Source organism: Carcharhinus amblyrhynchos, chromosome 25 (genome assembly GCF_965287045.1).
Source record: "Carcharhinus amblyrhynchos chromosome 25, sCarAmb.v2.hapA, whole genome shotgun sequence".
In the NCBI taxonomy this organism is placed as follows: Eukaryota; Metazoa; Chordata; class Chondrichthyes; order Carcharhiniformes; family Carcharhinidae; genus Carcharhinus; species Carcharhinus amblyrhynchos.
The window spans coordinates 44,263,800-44,289,511 of record NC_137348.1 but is presented as its reverse complement, the minus strand read 5'-3'; the positions used below and the strand labels follow the sequence as shown (position 1 = coordinate 44,289,511).

Below are 25,712 nucleotides of genomic sequence, written 5' to 3'. Positions count from 1 at the left end.
GCGCCCAGGTTGATAAGGTTGTTAAGAAGGCGTACGGTGTGTTAGCTTTTATTGGTAGAGGGATTGAATTTCGGAGCCGTGAGGTCATGTTACAACTGTACAAAACTCTGGTGTGGCCGCACTTGGAGTATTGCGTTCAGTTCTGGTCGCCGCATTATAAGAAAGATGTGGAAGCATTGGAAAGGGTGCAGAGGAGGTTTACCAGGATGTTGCCTGGTATGGTGAGAAGGTCTTATGAGGAAAGGCTGAGGGACTTGAGGTTATTTTCATTGGGGAGAAGAAGGTTACGAGGTGACCTAATTGAGGCATACAAGATGATCAAAGGATTAGATAGGGTGGACAGTGAGAGCCTTTTATCTCAGATGGTGATGGCTAACACAAGGGGACATAGCTTTAAATTAAGGGGTGGTAATTATAGGACGGATGTCAGAGATAGGTTCTTTACTCAGAGGGTAGTAAGGGCGTGGAATGCCCTGCCTGCAGCAGTTGTGGACTCGCCAACTTTAAGGGCATTCAAATGGTCAGTGGATAGGCATATGGATAACACTGGAATAGTTTAGGTTAGAGGGTCATTAGATTGGTTCCACTGGTCGGCGCAACATCGAGGGCCGAAGGGCCTGGACTGCGCTGGAATGTTCTATGTTCTCTCCCTCTCTCTCTTTCTCTCTGTGTGAGGATTCGATCTCTCTCTCTCTGTGTGAGGATTCGATCTCTCTCTCTGTGTGAGGATTCGATCTCTCTCTCTCTGTCTGAGGATTCGATCTCTCTCTCTCTGTGTGAGGATTCGATCTCTCTCTCTCTGTGTGAGGATTCGATCTCTCTCTCTCTGTGTGTGAGGATTCGATCTCTCTCTCTCTCTGTGTGAGGATTCGATCTCTCTCTCTCTCTGTGTGAGGATTCGATCTCTCTCCCTCTCTGTGAGGATTCGATCTCTCTCTCTGTGTGAGGATTCGATCTCTCTCTCTCTGTGAGGATTCGATCTCTCTCTCTGTGTGAGGATTCGATCTCTCTCTCTGTGTGAGGATTCGATCTCTCCCTCTCTGTGTGAGGATTCGATCTCTCTCTCTCTGTGTGAGGATTCGATCTCTCCCTCTCTGTGTGAGGATTCGATCTCTCCCTCTCTGTGTGAGGATTCGATCTCTCTCTCTCTGTGTGAGGATTCGATCTCTCTCTCTCTCTGTGAGGATTCGATCTCTCTCTCTCTGTGTGAGGATTCGATCTCTCTCTCTGTGTGAGGATTCGATCTCTCTCTCTCTCTGTGTGAGGATTCGATCTCTCTCTCTCTGTGTGAGGATTCGATCTCTCTCTCTGTGTGAGGATTCGATCTCTCCCTCTCTGTGTGAGGATTCGATCTCTCTCTCTCTGTGTGAGGATTCGATCTCTCTCTCTCTCTGTGAGGATTCGATCTCTCTCTCTCTGTGTGAGGATTCGATCTCTCTCTCTGTGTGAGGATTCGATCTCTCTCTCTCTCTGTGTGAGGATTCGATCTCTCTCTCTGTGTGAGGATTCGATCTCTCTCTCTGTGTGAGGATTCGATCTCTCTCTCTCTCTGTGTGAGGATTCGATCTCTCTCTCTCTGTGTGAGGATTCGATCTCTCTCTCTCTGTGTGAGGATTCGATCTCTCCCTCTCTGTGTGAGGATTCGATCTCTCTCTCTGTGTGAGGATTCGATCTCTCCCTCTCTGTGAGGATTCGATCTCTCTCTCTGTGTGAGGATTCGATCTCTCTCTCTCTGTGTGAGGATTCGATCTCTCTCTCTGTGTGAGGATTCGATCTCTCCCTCTCTGTGTGAGGATTCGATCTCTCTCTCTCTGTGTGAGGATTCGATCTCTCCCTCTCTGTGTGAGGATTCGATCTCTCTCTCTGTGTGAGGATTCGATCTCTCTCTCTCTGTGTGAGGATTCGATCTCTCTCTCTCTGTGTGAGGATTCGATCTCTCCCTCTCTGTGTGAGGATTCGATCTCTCTCTCTCTGTGTGAGGATTCGATCTCTCTCTCTCTGTGTGAGGATTCGATCTCTCTCTCTCTGTGTGAGGATTCGATCTCTCTCCCTCTCTCTGTGAGGATTCGATCTCTCTCTCTGTGTGAGGATTCGATCTCTCTCTGTGTGAGGATTCGATCTCTCTCTCTGTGTGAGGATTCGATCTCTCTCTGTGTGAGGATTCGATCTCTCTCTCTGTGTGAGGATTCGATCTCTCTCTGTGTGAGGATTCGATCTCTCCCTCTCTGTGTGAGGATTCGATCTCTCTCTCTCTCTGTGTGAGGATTCGATCTCTCTCTCTCTCTGTGAGGATTCGATCTCTCTCTCTCTGTGTGAGGATTCGATCTCTCTCTCTGTGTGAGGATTCGATCTCTCTCTCTGTGTGAGGATTCGATCTCTCTCTCTCTGTGTGAGGATTCGATCTCTCTCTCTGTGTGAGGATTCGATCTCTCTCTCTCTGTGTGAGGATTCGATCTCTCTCTCTCTCTGTGAGGATTCGATCTCTCTCTCTCTCTGTGAGGATTCGATCTCTCCCTCTCTGTGTGAGGATTCGATCTCTCCCTCTCTGTGTGAGGATTCGATCTCTCTCTCTCTCTGTGTGAGGATTCGATCTCTCTCTCTCTCTGTGTGAGGATTCGATCTCTCTCTCTCTGTGTGAGGATTCGATCTCTCTCTCTCTCTGTGTGAGGATTCGATCTCTCTCTCTCTGTGTGAGGATTCGATCTCTCTCTCTCTGTGTGAGGATTCGATCTCTCTCTGTGTGAGGATTCGATCTCTCTCTCTCTGTGTGAGGATTCGATCTCTCTCTCTCTCTGTGAGGATTCGATCTCTCTCTCTCTGTGTGAGGATTCGATCTCTCTCTCTCTGTGTGAGGATTCGATCTCTCTCTGTGTGAGGATTCGATCTCTCTCTCTCTGTGTGAGGATTCGATCTCTCTCTCTCTCTGTGAGGATTCGATCTCTCCCTCTCTGTGTGAGGATTCGATCTCTCTCTCTCTGTGTGAGGATTCGATCTCTCTCTCTCTCTGTGTGAGGATTCGATCTCTCTCTGTGTGAGGATTCGATCTCTCTCTCTGTGTGAGGATTCGATCTCTCTCTCTCTCTGTGAGGATTCGATCTCTCCCTCTCTGTGTGAGGATTCGATCTCTCTCTCTCTGTGTGAGGATTCGATCTCTCTCTCTCTCTGTGAGGATTCGATCTCTCCCTCTCTGTGTGAGGATTCGATCTCTCTCTCTGTGTGAGGATTCGATCTCTCTCTCTCTGTGTGAGGATTCGATCTCTCTCTGTGTGAGGATTCGATCTCTCTCTCTCTCTGTGAGGATTCGATCTCTCTCTCTCTCTGTGAGGATTCGATCTCTCTCTCTCTGTGTGAGGATTCGATCTCTCTCTCTCTGTGTGAGGATTCGATCTCTCTCTCTCTGTGTGAGGATTCGATCTCTCTCTCTCTCTGTGAGGATTCGATCTCTCTCTCTCTGTGTGAGGATTCGATCTCTCCCTCTCTGTGTGAGGATTCGATCTCTCCCTCTCTGTGTGAGGATTCGATCTCTCTCTCTCTGTGTGAGGATTCGATCTCTCTCTCTCTGTGTGAGGATTCGATCTCTCTCCCTCTCTGTGAGGATTCGATCTCTCCCTCTCTCTGTGAGGATTCGATCTCTCCCTCTCTGTGTGAGGATTCGATCTCTCCCTCTCTGTGTGAGGATTCGATCTCTCTCTCTCTGTGTGAGGATTCGATCTCTCTCTGTGTGAGGATTCGATCTCTCTCTCTCTGTGTGAGGATTCGATCTCTCTCTCTCTGTGTGAGGATTCGATCTCTCTCTCTCTGTGTGAGGATTCGATCTCTCTCTGTGTGAGGATTCGATCTCTCTCTCTCTGTGTGAGGATTCGATCTCTCTCTCTCTCTGTGAGGATTCGATCTCTCTCTCTCTGTGTGAGGATTCGATCTCTCTCTGTGTGAGGATTCGATCTCTCTCTCTCTGTGTGAGGATTCGATCTCTCTCTGTGTGAGGATTCGATCTCTCTCTCTCTGTGTGAGGATTCGATCTCTCTCTGTGTGAGGATTCGATCTCTCTCTCTCTGTGTGAGGATTCGATCTCTCTCTGTGTGAGGATTCGATCTCTCTCTCTCTGTGTGAGGATTCGATCTCTCTCTCTGTGTGAGGATTCGATCTCTCTCTCTCTGTGTGAGGATTCGATCTCTCTCTCTCTGTGTGAGGATTCGATCTCTCTCTGTGTGAGGATTCGATCTCTCTCTCTCTGTGTGAGGATTCGATCTCTCTCTGTGTGAGGATTCGATCTCTCTCTCTCTGTGTGAGGATTCGATCTCTCCCTCTCTGTGTGAGGATTCGATCTCTCTCTCTCTGTGTGAGGATTCGATCTCTCTCTCTCTGTGTGAGGATTCGATCTCTCTCTCTGTGTGAGGATTCGATCTCTCTCTCTGTGTGAGGATTCGATCTCTCTCTCTCTGTGTGAGGATTCGATCTCTCTCTCTCTGTGTGAGGATTCGATCTCTCTCTCTCTGTGTGAGGATTCGATCTCTCTCTCTGTGTGAGGATTCGATCTCTCTCTCTCTGTGTGAGGATTCGATCTCTCTCTCTCTGTGTGAGGATTCGATCTCTCTCTCTCTGTGTGAGGATTCGATCTCTCTCTCTCTGTGTGAGGATTCGATCTCTCTCTCTCTGTGTGTGAGGATTCGATCTCTCTCTCTCTGTGTGAGGATTCGATCTCTCCCTCTCTGTGTGAGGATTCGATCTCTCTCTCTGTGTGAGGATTCGATCTCTCTCTCTCTGTGTGAGGATTCGATCTCTCTCTGTGTGAGGATTCGATCTCTCTCTCTCTCTGTGAGGATTCGATCTCTCTCTCTCTGTGTGAGGATTCGATCTCTCTCTCTCTGTGTGAGGATTCGATCTCTCTCTCTCTGTGTGAGGATTCGATCTCTCTCTCTCTGTGTGAGGATTCGATCTCTCCCTCTCTCTGTGAGGATTCGATCTCTCTCTCTCTCTGTGTGAGGATTCGATCTCTCTCTCTCTGTGTGAGGATTCGATCTCTCTCTCTCTCTCTGTGTGAGGATTCGATCTCTCCCTCTCTGTGTGAGGATTCGATCGATCTCTCTGTGTGAGGATTCGATCTCTCCCTCTCTCTGTGAGGATTCGATCTCTCTCCCTCTCTGTGTGAGGATTCGATCTCTCTCTCTCTCTGTGAGGATTCGATCTCTCCCTCTGTGTGAGGATTCGATCTCTCTCTCTCTCTCTGTGTGAGGATTCGATCTCTCCCTCTCTGTGTGAGGATTCGATCGATCTCTCTGTGTGAGGATTCGATCTCTCTCTCTGTGTGAGGATTCGATCTCTCTCTCTCTGTGTGAGGATTCGATCTCTCTCTCTCTCTGTGTGAGGATTCGATCTCTCTCTCTGTGTGAGGATTCGATCTCTCTCTCTCTGTGTGAGGATTCGATCTCTCTCTCTCTCTGTGTGAGGATTCGATCTCTCTCTCTGTGTGAGGATTCGATCTCTCTCTCTCTCTGTGTGAGGATTCGATCTCTCTCTCTGTGTGAGGATTCGATCTCTCTCTCTGTGTGAGGATTCGATCTCTCTCTCTCTCTGTGTGAGGATTCGATCTCTCTCTCTCTCTGTGTGAGGATTCGATCTCTCTCTCTCTGTGTGAGGATTCGATCTCTCTCTCTCTCTGTGTGAGGATTCGATCTCTCTCTCTCTGTGTGAGGATTCGATCTCTCTCTCTCTGTGTGAGGATTCGATCTCTCTCTCTCTCTGTGTGAGGATTCGATCTCTCTCTCTGTGTGAGGATTCGATCTCTCTCTCTGTGTGAGGATTCGATCTCTCTCTCTGTGTGAGGATTCGATCTCTCTCTCTGTGTGAGGATTCGATCTCTCTCTCTCTGTGTGAGGATTCGATCTCTCTCTCTCTGTGTGAGGATTCGATCTCTCTCTCTCTGTGTGAGGATTCGATCTCTCTCTCTCTCTGTGTGAGGATTCGATCTCTCTCTCTGTGTGAGGATTCGATCTCTCTCTCTCTGTGAGGATTCGATCTCTCCCTCTCTGTGTGAGGATTCGATCTCTCCCTCTCTGTGTGAGGATTCGATCTCTCCCTCTCTGTGTGAGGATTCGATCTCTCTCTCTGTGTGAGGATTCGATCTCTCTCTCTCTCTGTGAGGATTCGATCTCTCTCTCTGTGTGAGGATTCGATCTCTCTCTCTCTGTGTGAGGATTCGATGTCTCCCTCTCTGTGTGAGGATTCGATCTCTCTCTCTGTGTGAGGATTCGATCTCTCTCTCTCTGTGAGGATTCGATCTCTCCCTCTCTGTGTGAGGATTCGATCTCTCTCTCTCTGTGAGGATTCGATCTCTCTCTCTCTGTGTGAGGATTCGATCTCTCTCTCTCTGTGAGGATTCGATCTCTCCCTCTCTGTGTGAGGATTCGATCTCTCTCTCTCTGTGTGAGGATTCGATCTCTCTCTCTCTCTGTGTGAGGATTCGATCTCTCTCTCTCTCTGTGAGGATTCGATCTCTCTCTCTGTGTGAGGATTCGATCTCTCTCTCTGTGTGAGGATTCGATCTCTCTCTCTCTGTGTGAGGATTCGATCTCTCCCTCTCTGTGTGAGGATTCGATCTCTCCCTCTCTGTGTGAGGATTCGATCTCTCTCTCTCTGTGTGAGGATTCGATCTCTCTCTCTCTCTGTGTGAGGATTCGATCTCTCTCTCTCTCTGTGAGGATTCGATCTCTCTCTCTGTGTGAGGATTCGATCTCTCTCTCTCTGTGTGAGGATTCGATCTCTCTCTCTGTGTGAGGATTCGATCTCTCTCTCTCTGTGTGAGGATTCGATCTCTCTCTCTGTGTGAGGATTCGATCTCTCCCTCTCTGTGTGAGGATTTGATCTCTCTCTCTGTGAGGATTCGATCTCTCCCTCTCTGTGTGAGGATTCGATCTCTCTCTCTCTCTGTGAGGATTCGATCTCTCTCTCTCTCTGTGTGAGGATTCGATCTCTCTCTCTCTCTCTGTGTGAGGATTCGATCTCTCTCTCTCTGTGTGAGGATCCGATCTCTCTCTCTCTCTGTGTGAGGATTCGATCTCTCTCTCTCTCTGTGTGAGGATTCGATCTCTCTCTCTCTGTGTGAGGATTCGATCTCTCTCTCTGTGTGAGGATTCGATCTCTCTCTCTCTGTGAGGATTCGATCTCTCTCTCTCTCTGTGAGGATTCGATCTCTCTCTCTGTGTGAGGATTCGATCTCTCTCTCTGTGTGAGGATTCGATCTCTCTCTCTCTGTGTGAGGATTCGATCTCTCTCTCTCTCTGTGAGGATTCGATCTCTCTCTCTGTGTGAGGATTCGATCTCTCTCTCTCTGTGTGAGGATTCGATCTCTCCCTCTCTGTGTGAGGATTCGATCTCTCTCTCTGTGTGAGGATTCGCTCTCTCTCTGTGTGAGGATTCGATCTCTCCCTCTCTGTGTGAGGATTCGATCTCTCTCTCTCTGTGTGAGGATTCGATCTCTCTCTCTGTGTGAGGATTCGATCTCTCTCTCTGTGTGAGGATTCGATCTCTCTCTCTCTGTGTGAGGATTCGATCTCTCTCTCTCTGTGTGAGGATTCGCTCTCTCTCTCTCTGTGTGAGGATTCGATCTCTCTCTCTCTGTGTGAGGATTCGATCTCTCCCTCTCTGTGTGAGGATTCGATCTCTCTCTCTGTGTGAGGATTCGATCTCTCTCTCTCTCTGTGTGAGGATTCGATCTCTCTCTCTCTGTGTGAGGATTCGATCTCTCTCTCTCTGTGTGAGGATTCGATCTCTCCCTCTCTGTGTGAGGATTCGATCTCTCTCTCTGTGTGAGGATTCGATCTCTCTCTCTCTGTGTGAGGATTCGATCTCTCTCTCTCTCTGTGAGGATTCGCTCTCTCTCTGTGTGAGGATTCGATCTCTCTCTCTCTGTGTGAGGATTCGCTCTCTCTCTGTGTGAGGATTCGATCTCTCTCTCTCTCTGTGTGAGGATTCGATCTCTCTCTCTCTGTGTGAGGATTCGATCTCTCCCTCTCTGTGTGAGGATTCGATCTCTCTCTCTCTCTGTGAGGATTCGATCTCTCTCTCTGTGTGAGGATTCGATCTCTCTCCCTCTCTGTGTGAGGATTCGATCTCTCTCTCTCTGTGTGAGGATTCGATCTCTCTCTGTGTGAGGATTCGATCTCTCTCCTCTCTGTGTGAGGATTCGATCTCTCTCTCTCTGTGTGAGGATTCGATCTCTCTCTGTGTGAGGATTCGATCTCTCTCTCTCTGTGTGAGGATTCGATCTCTCTGTGTGTGAGGATTCGATCTCTCTCTCTGTGTGAGGATTCGATCTCTCCCTCTCTCTGTGAGGATTCGATCTCTCTCTCTCTGTGTGAGGATTCGATCTCTCCCTCTCTGTGTGAGGATTCGATCTCTCCCTCTCTGTGTGAGGATTCGATCTCTCCCTCTCTGTGTGAGGATTCGATCTCTCTCTCTCTGTGTGAGGATTCGATCTCTCTCTCTGTGTGAGGATTCGATCTCTCCCTCTCTGTGTGAGGATTCGATCTCTCTCTCTGTGTGAGGATTCGATCTCTCTCTCTCTGTGTGAGGATTCGATCTCTCCCTCTCTGTGTGAGGATTCGATCTCTCTCTCTCTGTGTGAGGATTCGATCTCTCTCTCTGTGTGAGGATTCGATCTCTCTCTCTGTGTGAGGATTCGATCTCTCCCTCTCTCTGTGAGGATTCGATCTCTCTCTCTCTGTGTGAGGATTCGATCTCTCTCTCTCTGTGTGAGGATTCGATCTCTCCCTCTCTGTGTGAGGATTCGATCTCTCTCTCTGTGTGAGGATTCGATCTCTCCCTCTCTCTGTGAGGATTCGATCTCTCTCTCTCTGTGTGAGGATTCGATCTCTCTCTCTCTGTGTGAGGATTCGATCTCTCCCTCTCTCTGTGAGGATTCGATCTCTCTCTCTGTGTGAGGATTCGATCTCTCCCTCTCTCTGTGAGGATTCGATCTCTCTCTCTCTGTGTGAGGATTCGATCTCTCTCTCTGTGTGAGGATTCGATCTCTCTCTCTCTGTGTGAGGATTCGATCTCTCCCTCTCTCTGTGAGGATTCGATCTCTCTCTCTCTGTGTGAGGATTCGATCTCTCTCTCTCTGTGTGAGGATTCGATCTCTCCCTCTCTGTGTGAGGATTCGATCTCTCTCTCTGTGTGAGGATTCGATCTCTCTCTGTGTGAGGATTCGATCTCTCCCTCTCTGTGTGAGGATTCGATCTCTCCCTCTGTGAGGATTCGATCTCTCCCTCTCTGTGTGAGGATTCGATCTCTCCCTCTCTGTGTGAGGATTCGATCTCTCCCTCTCTGTGTGAGGATTCGATCTCTCCCTCTCTGTGTGAGGATTCGATCTCTCTCTCTGTGTGAGGATTCGATCTCTCTCTCTCTGTGTGAGGATTCGATCTCTCCCTCTCTGTGTGAGGATTCGATCTCTCCCTCTCTGTGTGAGGATTCGATCTCTCTCTCTGTGTGAGGATTCGATCTCTCCCTCTCTGTGTGAGGATTCGATCTCTCCCTCTCTGTGTGAGGATTCGATCTCTCCCTCTCTGTGTGAGGATTCGATCTCTCCCTCTCTGTGTGAGGATTCGATCTCTCTCTCTGTGTGAGGATTCGATCTCTCCCTCTCTGTGTGAGGATTTGATCTCTCTCTCTGTGTGAGGATTCGATCTCTCCCTCTCTGTGTGAGGATTCGATCTCTTTCTCTCTCTCTCATCTGTGAGAATTTGATCTCTCCCTTTTTTCTCTGTGTGAATACGACCTCTCTCTCCCTGTCTGTCTTTCACATCTGTAAGGATACAATCTCTCTCTGTGAGAATACAATCTAAAACATAGAAACATAGAAAAACTGCAGCACAAACAGGCCCTTTGGCCCACAAGTTGTGCCAAACATATCTCTACCTACTAGGCTTACCTATAACCCTCAATCCTATTAAGTCCCATGTACTCATCCAGAAGTCTCTTATAAGACCCCATTGAATTTGCCTCCACCACCACCGACGGCAGCCGATTCCACTCACCCACCACCCTCTGAGTGAAAAACTTACCCCTAATATCTCCTCTGTACCTATTCCCCAGCATCTTAAACCTGTGTCCTCTCGTAGCGACCATTTCAGCCCGGGGAAATAGCCTCCGAGAATCCACCCTATCTATTCCTCTCAACATCTTATAAACCTCTATCAGGTCACCTCTCATCCTTCAACTCTCCAGGAAGAAAAGACCTACCTCCCTCAACCTATCCTCATAAGGCATGCCACCCATCTCTCTATATAGAGATAGAGATCTCTCTGTCTCTCTCACTGTTTGGGAACACACTGTCTCTCTCTCTCTCTCTGTCTCTCTCTCTGTGAGGATATGATCTCTCTCTCCCTCTCAGTGCAAGGATACGATCTCTCTCTCTGAGGATAGATCTCTCTGTCTATGTCTCTGGTGATACGATCTCTATCTGTCCCATTGTGAGGGTACAACCTCACTCTCTGTGGAAATTAGATTGCTTTCTCTCCCTTCCCTCTGTCTATGTGAGGATACAATCTCTGTCTCTCTTTCTGTCTGTATGAGGATACAATTTCTGTCTGTCTTTGAGGATATAATCTCTTTCTCTCTGTGACAGTATGATCTCTGTCTCTGTGAGGATTCGATTTCTTTCTCTCTGTCTCTGTGAGAATACGATCTCTCTCACCGTGAGGAAACTCTCTCACTGCAAGGATTACAATCTCTCTTCTTCTCTCTGAGAATGTGACCACTCTTTCTGTGGAGATTCGATCTCATTCCTTCTCTTTGTCTCTGTGAGGATACGATCTTTCTTTCTCTGTCTCTGTCTGAGAATTTGATCTCTTTTCCTCTCTCTCTCGTGTGAGGATTCAGTCTCTCCCTTTTTCTTTCTCTCTCTCTGTATGGATACAATCCCTTTCCCTCTCTCTCCATGTGTGGACACAGGCTCTCTCTCCCTCTCTCTCTCTGTGAGGATACGATCTCTCCCTCTTTCTCTTTCTCTGAGTATATGGTCTCTCTCTCTCTCTGAGAGGATATAATCTCTCTGTCTCTCTCTCTCTTTCTGTGAGCAATTGATCTCTCTCTCTCTCTGTGAGGGTACAATCAATCTCTCTCTCTCTCTCTCTCTCTCTCTGTGAAGGTACGCTCTCTGTCTCTGTTTCACTATGTTTCTTGGACTGTTAGTCATTGTCCTCATTGGAATGTTGACTCTTTCAGGTTTGGAACAATGATTTGGAGATTTCAGTGTTGCACAGCGCTAACATGCGTCCCTACAATTGGAGCTACACGCAGTTCTCCCAGTTCAATGCTGAGGACACCCTGCTGCTTGTGTCTGGAGTCTACATTGGGCCTCACAGCTCATCCTCCGGTGAAATTGCAGTCTTCAGTCTAGGTACCTCATGTGGTCTCTTCCTGCACAATGTTACTGACCTGTTTCCATACAAGGGAGCTGGTGATGGGTGGAATAAATGGAATGTGAAGATCAGCTTCTGGGAAACGGGAAGCTGTTCAGAACATGCTATCCCATTCAGTTAGATCACAGGCTGATGTGTTTCTCAACTCCTTTCCCCTGCATTTCCTTCATTCCCTTACCCAATAAAAAATTATTCATCTCTGTCAGACCAGCACCATTCACAGGGGAATTCCTTAATTTGAGGAAGGGTTTTGTCATTGCATCCCTGAATGGAGTAAACCCTTCCACTGAACTCCCCCAGAGGGCACGGTGAGGCAAAGATAACCTATCTATAATCTGATTAGGTGACCCTTAATCTTCTCTATTCAACAGAGTAGTTGAATGAAGTTCAAGAGGGTGGCGTGGTGGCACAGTGGTTAGCATTGCTGCCTCAGTGCCAGGGACCTGGGTTCGATTCCCAGCTCAGGTCACTGTCTGTGTGGAGTTTGCACATTCCCCTCGTGTCTGCATGAGTTTCGTCCGGATGCTCCGGTTTCCTCCCACAGTCCAAAGACGGTGCGGGTTAGGTGGATTGGCCGTTAGTGTAAGAGGGATTAGCCAGGGTAAATGCATGGGGCCAAGGGGATAGGGCCTGGGTGGGATTGTGGTTGGCGCAGACTTGATGGGCCGAACGGCCTCCTGCACTATAGGATTCTATGATTCATGCAACCAGTACTCATAATTAAACCCTTTTCAGACATGGTTCACAGTAAAAAGAACTGAAAAGTATAACAGGGACAGTGGATCAGAACTTAAAAAGACCAAAGGCAGAAATATATATCCTTGGAGAATGGTGGCGAAGTTTCTTTTGTCAAAGTATAACACGAGTATAGAACTGCTGGGGACCGAGGCCTGAGGGAGGAGGGGGCTGCACTAACCACAAAACACATCTGCTACTGTGCCTTGGGAAGCTCAGGCTCAGCTCACAGTATCAGCCCTCCCCACACACTATACTGTTGGTGCCAACACTGAATCCCATCACTGTCCCAAATTCGACGCAACTCCTGGACATGACATCCTAATCGGCTGGCTCCAGGGAGAGCAGCTAACAGGAGAAGCAGTGTGAGTGCACTCCCCTCCCCGAGGCTGTGGCCTGCTCTGCACTTGTGTACAGAGTTTACAGGCCAGTCCGACAGATAGGAAGCAGCACTTGAACCACTGTGGGCCAAGGCTAAGATGCTGCAGATGAAATGAGAACTTGTAAATTGCAAATCCGTTTCCATTCAATCTGCCTTGGTGCTGCAATAAGGCAGGAGGTACATCCCCAGTCCTCACCCAACCCCACAAATAAAACCAATAACCCCTAAATCTAGCCTGGGATCTCAGTGCCAACTAAGGTAGCCAAGACTCCCACACTAACTATCCGCTTAAAGTGTACAAAAGGTACCCAGGAACAGAGGTCCGCATGCCCTCTCTCCAAACCGAGTAGAGGGCAGCTCTACCAATGTAACACTGGGGTACAGTACTGGTGGGGATGGGTCTGTCACTGTACAACACTGGGGTACAGTACTGGTGGGGACGGGTCTGTCACTGTATAACACTGGGGTACAGTACTGGTGGGGACGGGTCTGTCACTGTATAACACTGGGGTACAGTACTGGTGGGGATGGGTCTGTCACTGTATAACACTGGGGTACAGTACCGGTGGGGATGGGTCTGTCTCTGTATAACACTGGGGTACAGTACTGGTGGGGATGGGTCTGTCGCTGTATAACACTGGGGTACAGTACTGGTGGGGACGGGTCTGTCACTGTATAACACTGGGGTACAGTACTGGTGGGGATGGGTCTGTCACTGTATAACACTGGGGTACAGTACTGGTGGGGACGGGTCTGTCACTGTATAACACTGGGGTACAGTACTGGTGGGGACAGGTCTGTCGCTGTATAACACTGGGGTACAGTACTGGTGGGGACGGGTCTGTCGCTGTATAACACTGGGGTACAGTACTGGTGGGGACGGGTCTGTCGCTGTATAACACTGGGGTACAGTACTGGTGAGGATGGGTCTGTCGCTGTATAACACTGGGGTACAGTACTGGCGGGGACGGGTCTGTCACTGTATAACACTGGGGTACAGTACTGGTGAGGATGGGTCTGTCACTGTATAACACTGGGGTACAGTACTGGTGGGGACGGGTCTGTCTCTGTATAACACTGGGGTACAGTACTAGTGGGGACGGGTCTGTCTCTGTATAACACTGGGGTACAGTACCGGTGGGGACGGGTCTGTCACTGTATAACACTGGGGTACAGTACCGGTGGGGATGGGTCTGTTATTGTAAATGAGTTTGTTTGTTTGCACTCTGGGTACTCTGGCCTTCTGTTCTTTAATTTCAGATGACTTCACATTGCTGTCCCGAGTGAGAAACAAGCCCTACGATGTCTTTGGCTGTTGGTTGAATGAAACACATCTGATCTCTGGCAACCTGCACTGGATTGGCAATATGACCTCGTGCTCAGTGCTGTGGTTAAACAAGGCATATCAGGTCAGTACACATTATAACTTCACCACTGGGCCCGTAACACATTGAGGCAAAATCCTGATATTGGATATTCAAATGATCTTACTGATTGGGGCTGCAGACTCGCCAGGATATTGCTGTTCCTGTGACTCGTGTTCTTGTGTTTTACGATGTTTAAGGCACAATATAAAAAAAATCCATGCTCTACACTGAGAGATCTGGGAGTCCAGGTCCACAGATCCTTAAAAGTGGCAGCACAGGTGGGAAAGGTGGTGAAGAAAGTATATGGCACCTTGTCTTCATCAGCTGGGGCATCGAATATAAAAGTTGGCAAGTGATATAAAACGTTGGATAGGTCACATTTGGAATACTGTGTCCAGTTCTGGTCATCACACTATCAAAAAGCTGTGGAGACTTTGGAGGGAGTACAGAAAAGGATACTGCCTGGTATGGAGGGTATTAGCTATGAGAAGAGATTGAATAAACTGGGATTGTTCTCCTGGAAAGATGGAGGCTGAGGGGCGACCTGATAGAAGGTTATAAAATTATGAGGGGCATAGACAGGGTGAACAGATGGAAGCTTTTTCCCAGGGCAGAAATGACAATTATAAGGGGGCACAAGTTCAAGGAAAGGGGGGAAAGGCTCAGTGCAGATGTGTGAGATGTTTTATACAGAGGGTGGTGGGGGCCTGGAATGCACTGCCCAGTGAGGTGGTTGAGGCAGACACATTAGCAACATTTAAGACTTATCTGGATGGACCCATGAACAGGCAGGGAATAGAGACAGTTGGTCTAGATAGGACAAAGTGATTGGCGGAGGGTTGGTGGGCCGAAGGGCCTGTTCCTGTACTGTTCTTTGTTCACACTCATACAGACCCCCATTCACACATTCATAAACACACCCATACACACACACAAACATACACAAGTGCACACACACCCTCATACACACATGCCCCCAACACACACTCGTACATATACCCGTATATACACAAACGCACACACACTCATACACACACCCACACACACTCTCAATTACACGCATCCATACAAATAGATGTATTTTTTTCAAACACCCTCCATGCACACACACGCACACACACACACACACAGGTACGTATATACTCTTTTGTGCACACACGTGGACACGCATTCACGTACATGCATGCTCACACACACATGCCAGCTTCCTCATTCTTTGATTTTTGATTTGATTTATTATTATCACATGTATTAACATACTGTGAAAAGTATTGTTTCTTGTGCGCTATACAGACAAAACATACCAGTCATAGAGAAGGAAACGAGAGAGTGCAGAATATTGTGTTACAGTCATACCTAGGCTGTAGAGAAAAATCAACTTAATGCGAGGTAGGCCCATTCAAAAGTCTGACAGCAGCAGGGAAGAAGCTGTTTGTGAGTCGGTTGGTACGTGACCTCAGACTTTCGTATCTTCTTCCTGACAGAAGAAGGTGGAAGAGAGAATATCCGGGGTGCATAGGGTCCTTAATTATGCTGGCTGCTTTTCCAAGGCAGCGGGAAATGTTTCACAGTTAATGGATGGGAGGCTGGTTTGCGTAATGGATTGGGCTGCATTCACAACCTTTTGTACTTCCTTGTGGTCTTGGGCAGAGCAGAGCAGTGTACTGGTGGCTGGTTTTGGGTTGGTCCACCTCGTGTCCAACGAGGGGCATACACGCGATGGGTCGTACTGGGGCTGCTCTTGGTTGTTCGAGATTGGCCTAGTGCTTCATGTCGTTAGTGTGTGCCTAAACTGGACCAGATACTGGGCAAGCCGACAGCTCAGTGACTATCACTGATTGCTGTGCAGACACATGGATTTGGGCCGGTGTCTGTGGGAGTTTGCGCATTCTCCCCGTGCTTGCGTGGGTTTTCTCCGGGTGCTCCGGTTTCCTCTCACACCCCAAAGATGTGCTGTTAGGCTGATTGGCAGGAATAAATTGTCCCTAAATCAGTTTCCCTCAATCTGGATGGCCATAAAACATTAGATAGGGGTCATGGGTGGAGTGGGGGACTGGTGGTGTTGAGATGGCGGCGCGGGCTCGTTGGGCCGAAGGGCCTGTTTCCCGGGCTGTTTTTGTTCTTTGTTCTTTGAGCCATACCAAGCTGTGATACAACCAGAAAGAACGCCTTCTATGGTGTATCTATAAAAGCTGGTGAGAGTCTTGGGGTTATGCTGCAACTGTACAGGACCTTAGTGAGACTGCATTTGGAATATTGTGTTCAGTTCTGGTCACCTCACTATAAGAAGGATGTGGAAGCATTGGAGAGAATGCAGAGGAGATTTACCAGGATGCTGCCTGGTTTGGAGGGTAGGTCTTATGAGGAAAGGTTGAGGGAGCTGGGGCTTTTCTGTTTAGAGTGGAGAAGAATAAGAGGCAACTTAATAGAGGTTTATAAGATGATGAGGGGGATGGATAGAGTGATGTTCAGAGAGTATTTCCTCGGGTGGATGTAGCTGTTACTAGGGGGCATAACTATAAGGTTCATGGTGGGAGATATAGGAGGGATGTCCGAGGTAGGTTCTTTACTCAGAGAGTGGTTGGGGTGTGGAATACACTGCCTGCTGTGATAGTGGAGTCGGACACTTTAGGAACTTTCAAGCGGTTATTGGATAGGCACATGGAGCACACCAGAATGATAGGGAGTGGGATAGCTTGATCTTGTTTTAGAACAAAGCTCGGCACAACATTGAGGGCCGAAAGGCCTGTACTGTGCTGCAGTGTTCTATGTTCTAGTGAGGTGATATTCATCCCTTCGGCGGTGCAGTGGCACAGTGGTGAGCACTGCTGCCTCAAAGCACCAGGAACCTCGGTTCGATTCCAGTCACAGGTCACTGTCTGTGTGGAGTTTGCACACTCTCCCCATGTCTGCATGGGTTTACTCCGGGTCCTTGGTTTCCTCCCACAGTCCAAAGCTGTGTGGGTTAGGTTGATTGGCCATGCTAAAATTGCCCCTTACTATCAGGGGGACTAGCTAGGGTAAATTCATGGGCTGATGGTGATAGGGCTTGGGTGGGATTGTGGTCAGCGTAGACTCGATGGGCTGAATGGCCTCCTTCCGCACTGTAGTGATTCTATGATTCCAGAGTCCAGGGCACTAACACTGTGACAAAACCCCAGCTCTCATCTGCTAACTCAGTACAACAGTAAATCAGACTGCCTCTTGCTGTTTGTGTGGCTTCAATTGGGCCAGTGGGCTGACGAATGGCAGATGGAGTTTAATTTAGACAAATGCGGAGTGATGCATTTTGGTAGATTGAACTAGATCAAGACTGACTCAGTTAATGGTAGGGCACTGGAGAGAGTTACAGAACAAAGACATCTAGGGGTACATGTTCATAGCTCCTTGAAAGTGGAGCCACAGGTGGACAGAGTAGTGAAGAAGGCATTCAGCATTGGTAAGGCCACGCTTGGAATACTGTGTGCAGATCTGGTCACCCTATTATAGAAGGGATATTGTTAAACTAGAAGGAGTGCAGAGAAGATTTACTAGGATGTAGAAGAGGTTGGATGGACTTTTTTCTCTGGAGCGTAGGAGACTGAGAGGTTATCATATAGAGGTCTATGAAATAATGAGTGGCATAGATCAGCTGGATAGTCAATATCTTTTCCGAAAGGTAGGGGAGTCTAAAACTAGAGGGCATAGGTTTAAGGTGAAAGGGGAGAGATACAAGAGTGTCCAGAGGGGCAATTTTTTCACACAGAGGGTGATGAGTGTCTGGAACAAGCTGCCAGCGGTAGTAGTAGAGGCAGGTACAATTTTGTTTTTTAAAAAGAGTTTAGATAGTTACGTGGGTATGATGAGTATAGAGGGATATGGGCCAAATGCGGGCAATTGGGATTAATTTAGGGATTTCAAAAAATAAAGGTGGCATAGACAAGTTCATATCAGTGCAAGTTATTTGTTGACTCTTAATGTTTGTCTGAAATGGCCTGAAACAGCAGTCACGGGCATTCTGATCTTCGTGTAAACGTTCTTCACGACATACGATAGCACAGAGTAGCTGAGCAGAGACTGATAGCCAAGTTCCACACACATGAGGATGGCCTCAACAGGGATCTTGGGTTTGTGTCGCACTATCTGTGACTTGCCTGGGTTTGTAAAATCTCACTTACTGTCCTGTCTGGAGACAAAAACATCTCTTTAACCTGTGCTTAATACTATCTCCACTCACATTGTCTGTACCTTTAAGACTTGATTCGCTGTAAAGACAAACATTCTAATCAGTATTCTGTAAACTGAGTGTGTGCCTTTATATGCCCTGTCTGTGATCAGAACTCTCCATTCACCTGACGAAGGAGCAAAGCCCTGAAAGCTAGTGGCCTTTTCTACCAAATAAACCTGTTGGACTTTAACCTGGTGTTGTGTCACTTCTTACTGAAATGGCCTAACCTGCTAGTGGTTCTCTCAAGCCAGTCCAGAGAGTTTAAGAAAGCAGTTTGACCAACACATTCTCAAGAACATCTTGGCTCTGTCGGAATGCAATCCAGCAATTCCCAAATCCCAGAAACAGGACCAAAGCAGCCACTGTATCCTGCTAGTGGATAGTTATCCTGATTCACCTTTTCAGTATGAAATCAGCACTGAATCTCTCTTTCTCCTGATATCAATCTTTTGGTAAAAAGCCTGACAACACCAGGTTTCAGTCCAACCGATTTATTTGATAGTAAATTCACTAGCTTTCGGGTTAGCCCTTTCGTCAGGTGAACATAAGAACATAAGAAATAGGAGCAGGAGTAGGCCATCTAGCCCTTCGAGCCTGCCCCGCCGTTCAGTAAGATCATGGCTGATCTGTCGTGGCTCAGTTCCACTTTCCTGCCCTCTCCCCATAACCCTTAATCCCCTCTCTTATCAAAAACCCATCAACCCGCGTCTTAAAAATATTTAGCGAGGCAGCCTCCACCACTTCAACGGGCAGAGAATTCCAGAGATTCACCACCCTTTGAGTGAAGAAATTCCTCCTCAACTCCATTCTAAACCGCACCCCCCTTTATCTTGAAGCTGTGCCCCCTAGTCCTACTGTCCTTTCTGAGCGGGAAGAGTCTCTCCACCTCTATCCTATCCATCCCATTCATCTTCTTATATGTCTCAATGAGATCTCCCCTCACTCTTCTAAACTCTAACGAGTACAAGCCTAGTTTATTCAGCCTCTCCTCGTAGCTCAACCCCCTCAACTCCGGCATCAGCCTAGTAAACCTCCTCTGCACTCCCTCCAAGGCCAAAATATCCTTGCGTAAGTACGGCGCCCAAAACTGCACACAGTACTCTAGCTGCGGCCTCACCAATGCCCTATATAGCCGCAGCAAGACCTCCCTACTTTTATATTCAATCCCCCTCGCTATGAAGGCCAGCATCCCATTCGCCTTCCTGACCACCTGCTGCACCTGCAAGCTGGGTTTTTGCGACTCATGCACAAGGACCCCGAGGTCCCTCTGCACCGTCGCCTGCGGCAGTTTTTCGCCACTTAAGTAATAACCCTTCCTACCATTATTCCTACCAAAGTGGACCACCTCGCACTTGCCAACATTAAATTCCATTTTCCATTTCCTGGCCCATTCGCCCAGCCTATCTAGATCCTTCTGCAGACTCTCCACACCCTCCGCACAATTTGCCGTTCCACCAATCTTGGTGTCATCAGCAAATTTCGACACCATACACTCGGTTCCCTCCTCCAGATCATCTATATAAATGGTAAATAGCTGAGGCCCCAGCACCGACCCCTGGGGCACTCCACTAGTCACCATCCGCCAATCCGAATAGCACCCACTGACCCCCACTCTCTGCCTCCTATTTGACAACCAATCCTCTATCCACGCTAACACCCTACCCCCAACTCCATGTCCCCTGACCTTCTGCAATAACCTCTTGTGAGGTACTTTGTCAAATGCCTTCTGAAAATCAAGAAAGACCACATCCACCTGCTCTCCTCTATCCACTGCCCTAGACACATCCTCATAGAACTCCAGTAAATTTGTCAGACACGACTTCCCTTTAATGAAACCGTGCTGCATCTGCTCTATCAAGCACTTTCCCTCAAGATGCCTCGCTATTTCCTCCTTGATGACAGATTCTAACATTTTACCTACAACAGACGTTAAACTAACCGGCCTATAATTCCCCGCCTTTTGCCTGGCACCCTTCTGAAACAACAGTGTTACATTAGCCGTTTTCCAATCTTCCAGCACTTCCCCGGAATAGAGCGACGTCTGGAAAATAACCACCAAGGCATCCACTATCACCTCCGCCATTTCTTTCAGAACCCTCGGATGCATTCCATCCGGTCCTGGCGACTTGTCCACAATCAGCCCCTCCAGTCTGTCGAGTGGAGGGACTAACCCGAAAGCTAGTGAATTTACTATCAAATAAATCGGTTGGACTGAAACCTGGTGTTGTCAGACATTTAACTGTGTTTACCCCAGTCCAACGCCGGCATATCCACATCATCAATCTTTTGGAGCAGATTTTCAGGAGAATACAATCTATTTCTAAAGTCAAATGCACCCTTCTTTCCATTTCAGTTAGTTTAAACATCTGTCCATATTGGAGGTGAAATTAGAATATGTGTGTGTGTAATATTGAGATCTTATTCCATTTCCCATGTTGTGTTCCAGGGAGTAAATCCAGATAGTCTGACAGTGAAGTGGGATTGAAGAACATGAGTTAATTGGGCAAGGATTTCTGATCGATAAGGGAATTAAGGGTTATGAGGAGCAGGCGGGTAAGTGGAACTGATCCACTTCAGATCAGCCATGATCTTATTGAATGGCGGGGCAGGCTCGAAGGGCTAGATGGCCTACTCCTGCTCCTATTTCTTATGTTCTTAAGGGTGAGCCAATAGAATTCAGTAACCATTTCCATGCCCTGGTTTATTTTGGTGTAATAGACTGTTATACAGCTTAAACTGGCTTGGAAACAGAGCAGAAGAGTGGATGGAAAATGGAGCTTCTTTACACCAGATTGGATTGAGGGCTGAGAAATCCCAATGGTGGGAGAGGGTTATTACAATGTGACATGTTTACATTGGCAGTATCTGTGATGAACATAGCTAGGAACTAAAAATGAACAAATTAACTCAAAAATGAATCAACAACATGACTCAGTGAAATAAGGTTTGAAGAGGAATTCTGTGCAGCAACTAGATTATTTTTCACCATTGCTGATAATCAGCTGAATATACACACATCAATTACTTGGATATGCCTGTACCATCTCTGTAACCTCCATCTTCTAAACTGTGACCCTCTATCTCTCTCTGCTCCTCCATCCTCTGCCTCTCTAACCTCCATTCTCTACACTGTCACCCCCTGTCTTTCTAACTTCCAAACTCTACAGTGTGACCTTCTGTCTCTCTCTGCTCCTCCACCCACTGCACTGTGAACCTCCGTCTCTTTCTAATCTCCACCCTCTACACTGTGAACCTCCGTCTCTTTCTAATCTCCACCCTCTACACTGTGACCTTCTGTCTCCTGAACCTCCACCCACTACATTGTGACCCTCTGCCTCTCTGACCTCCATCCTCTCCAGTGTGGCTCTGTCTGTCTCTAAACTCCGGCAATCAGCACTGTGATCCCCCTGTCTGTCTAATTTCCATCCTCCACACTGTCACATGCTGTCTCTCCCACCTCCATACTTTACACTGTGAGTCTCTGTCTCTCTCTAACCTCCATCCTCCACACTGTGGCCCTTTCTCTCTCTAAACTCCAGCCCTTTGCAGTGTGACTGTCTATCTCTGCTCCTCTACACTGTGACCCCCCTGTCTCTCTCTCTCTCTAACCTCCACCCTCCACACTGTGACCCTCTGTGTCACCAACCTCCATTCTTTATACTGTCACACACTGTCTCTGTCTAACCTCCACCCCCTGCACTGTGACCCTCTGCCTCTCTTTGATCCTCTATGCTCTGCATTGTGACACTCTGTCTCTCTAACCTCTATCCTCTACACTGTGGCCCTGTCTGTCTCTAAACTCCAGCCCTCTGGACTGTGATCTTCCATTCCTCTCTGCTCCTGCATCCTCTACACTGTGACTCTCAGTCTCTCTGACCTCCACTCTTTATAGAACATAGAACATTACAGCGCAGAACAGGCCCTTCGGCCCACGATGTTGCGCCGACCAGTTAAAAAACAATGACCCTCTAACCTAAACCAAACCCTTTCCATCCATAATACTCTAATCTCTCTCTCTATAATCTCCACACTCTACACTGTGACCCTCTGTCTCTCTCTAAACTCCAGTCCTCTGCAGTGTGACCGCTCTCTCTGCTCTTCTACACTGTGATCCCTTGTCTTTTTAATCTCCACCCTCTAATCTGTGACCCTCTCTCTCTCTAAACTCCATCCTCCACACTGTGACTGTCTGTCCCTCTTTAAACTCTGCCCTGTACTCAGTGACGCTGTCTCTCTCTACACTCCACCCTCTACACTGTGACTCTCTGTCTCTCTCTGCTCCTCCGCTCTACGCTGTGACACTTTCTCTCTCTAATCTCCACCCTCTAAACTGCGACCCTCTGTCTCTGACTTCCACTCTCTATACTGTGACCCTCTGTCTCTGACTTCCACTCTCTATACTGTGACCTTCTGTCTCTCTGTTCCTCTACCATTTACACTGTGTTTTCCAGTGCTGAGTCACTTTAACAGAAACACTGGCATTTCCCATCTAGCTGTAGACTTTTCAGGGCTGAATTAGTTCCGTGTGATCATTTATAAACTCTTTAATTGCAGCTACGTGCAGTTCTGATCAGCAATCAGAGATGTGTTGTGTAAACTCTCCTATCCCCATCAGTGCTGCAGGCTATGGTGTGTTTCCAGTATCCATGGTGTTTTCTTTAACCAGGTTATAGAATCACAGAACCCTACAGTGCAGAAAGAGGCCCTTCAGCCCATCAAGTCTGCACCGAACACAATCCCACCCAGGTCCTATCCCCATATCCCTACATATTTTACCCACTAATCCCTCTAACCTACACATCCCTGGACACTAAGGGGCAATTTCTTAGCATGGCCAATCAACCTAACCCGCACATCTTTGGACTGTGGGAGGAAACCCACGCAGACACGAGGAGAATGTGCAAACTCCACACAGACAGTGACCCAAGCCGGGAATCGAATCCAGGAGCCTGGAGCTGTGAAGTAGCAGTGCTAACCACTGTGCTACTGTGCTGTCCAGAAGGTTGGAATAACTGTGGTTGTTAATGGACCAGGCTGTGAGGTATCTATTTAATATTCTTCAATTCATTTCCCCTCACTGTAGGATATCGAATCAGAGAATATAAATGTGGTGAAGAGACTGTTCCAGCTTCAGAATTTGAATGCCAGCACCATCCGCACGGTTATGGTGGCAGATTGCAGACGGCATGATTCTCCTGACCTGCTGCTGGGCTCTGAGGAGGAATCAGCTCCCCGGGTGTTTGACTTGGGCACTGACAGTGAGGACAATGTTTGCAGCAAAGTGAAGCAGAGTGAGACGCCAGACAAGATGATAGTCTGTAATACAGACGATGATCAGAGGGAGGAAAATGAACTTCTTTCTGGGGAACAACCCTTGATGGATGAAAATCAGATTGAAGCGAGAGTAGCAGAACTTTTTCTCCAAGCCAAGACGAAGCCATCAGATACAACCTTAACGTCTGAACAGCAAACAACTCAAGACAAAAAATACTTGATCTTCACCACAGGAATTCTTACTTACACTCCCCATCAGATTGGTAAGCACCAGTTTCCAAACCAGTCCTTCCCAGCTAATCAGCAGCGCTGCTAGTGTCAGAAAAAGTTTGCTAATAACAACTTGCATTTATTAATGTAATAAAATGTCCCAAGGCAGAAGCAGTTATCAAGTAAAATTTCTCCAAGATATGTGGGAGTAGATAGAGAAGCAAAGGTAGATTTTGAAGAGGGAGCAGTGGGTGGGTAGAGAGTTGTAAAGAGTTGTAGAATAGTTCCAGCACACAACTAGGCCAATCGAACAGTTACATCTGTTGCTTTCGTCAGGAACAATTCGCCTGGCAACATAGTCCTACAACAATTTCTTCAGCTGGTAATGACCCAATTCTCTTTCTGAAAGACCCAATTGAATCTGTCTCCACCACACTCTCAGACAGTACATTCCAGATCCTAACCACTCGCTGTGAGAATCTGTCTCCACCACACTCTCAGACAGTACATCCCAGATCCTAACCACTTGCTGTGTGAATCTGTCTCTACCACACTCTCAGACAGTACATCCCAGATCCTAATCACTCACTGTGTGAATCTGTCTCCACCACACTCTCAGACAGTACATCCCAGATCCTAACCACTCGCTGTGTGAATCTGTCTCTGTTTGCCAGTTACCTTTATGTCCTCTGATTTTTGACCTTTCCACCAATGGGAACAGTTTCCCTCTCTCAAATCTGTCCAGACCCTTCATGATATTGAAGACATTTCAAATCTCTCCTCATCTTTCTCTCCAAGGGAAACGCTCTCATCATCTCAAGCCTGTCTACGTTCTTCATCCATGGAACCAATCTCTTGAATACTTTTTGCATTCTCCACATCCTTCCTAAAGCTTGGAGTGCAGTTCTGTAAACTGTGTGTGCTGTTTATATGCTCTGTCTGAGGCCAGAACATGCCATTCACCTGACAAAGGGGCAAACCCCGAAAGCTAGTGGCTTTACTATCAAATAAATCAGTTGGACTTTAACCTGGTGTTGTCAGACTTCTTACTTGGAATTCTGTCCAGTAGTATTCCCAGCTCAGATTGGCTCAGTGATAACCCCTATCACAGGGTTTACTTTCATCTCCTGAGACTCTGTTTCCCTGGATTCCTGAATCTGTACTCTAGCGCCAACTCACAGCTCTTTGGCCACATTGAGCAACATACTATCTCTCCAAAGAGTTACCTTCGATCCCAGTACAGACTCAGCAACCTCTACTGCCTTCTGAGATTTTCATGGCTTCTCCCAAGACCTCTTCACTCAAAGTCTGTGGGCTGCATCCCTCTTTTGGTTTGGAGCATCTTTCTATGCTCCTCCCTCTCAATGTCACCTCTCCCTGTCTCCTGCCTGAGACTCTTCTTCAATGTGGCACTCTGTTGTTAGTCATATGACCCAGGTTTTCACTTTCGTTTTGTACATTTGTAATGGGCCTGCCCTTGGCAAGAAGAAACACTACATTGTGCGTGTGCTACTGCCCACTCTTGGTCAATTAATATGCGAAACTCCCAAGGCCTGTTGGGATGTGGAGTTCCCAGCCCCTGCTTACCAATGAGGTATGTCTGGATCTTGTAACAATGTTCAGGTCCCTCTGATCCAGATCCCAGGTGGAATTGTAATTTCCATTTAATTTGGCCTAATTCCATCCTCCTGACCAAAATGGATCATTTCTCATTCTCTACATTAAATTTCATCTGCCACAGCTCTCCAACCCTTAAGAGTATTGATAGACAGAGGGACCTGGGCGTACAGGTACACAGTTCACTAGAAGTGGCAATGCAGGTGGAGAAGGTAGTCAAGAAGGCATACGACATATTTGCCTTCATCGGCCGGGGCATTGAGTTTAAAAATTGGCAAGTCATATTGCGCTTTATAGAACCTTAGTTAGGCCACACTTGGAATATAGAGTTCAATTCTGGTCGCCACACTACTGGAAGGATGTGGAGGCTTTGGAGAGGGTACAGAAAAGATTTACCAGGATGTTGCCTGGTATGGAGGGCATTAGCTATGAGGAGAGGTTGGAGAAACTTGGTTTGTTCTCACTGGAGTGACGGAGGTTGAGGGGCAATCTGATAGAAG

General features: G+C 47.6%; 1 protein-coding gene across 1 annotated transcript in view; it reads left to right on the top strand.

The window, feature by feature from the left end:
- fbxw5 (F-box and WD repeat domain containing 5) overlaps nucleotides 1-25,712 on the top strand; it is a 62,321-nt gene that overhangs the window by 20,618 nt on the left and 15,991 nt on the right. Inside the window, exons 4-6 of the mRNA XM_080212225.1 lie at nucleotides 11,224-11,398; nucleotides 13,798-13,946; nucleotides 23,195-23,648. Of these exons, the coding sequence (XP_080068351.1) occupies nucleotides 11,224-11,398; nucleotides 13,798-13,946; nucleotides 23,195-23,648 (778 nt within the window). The remainder of the gene's footprint in view (nucleotides 1-11,223; nucleotides 11,399-13,797; nucleotides 13,947-23,194; nucleotides 23,649-25,712) is intronic.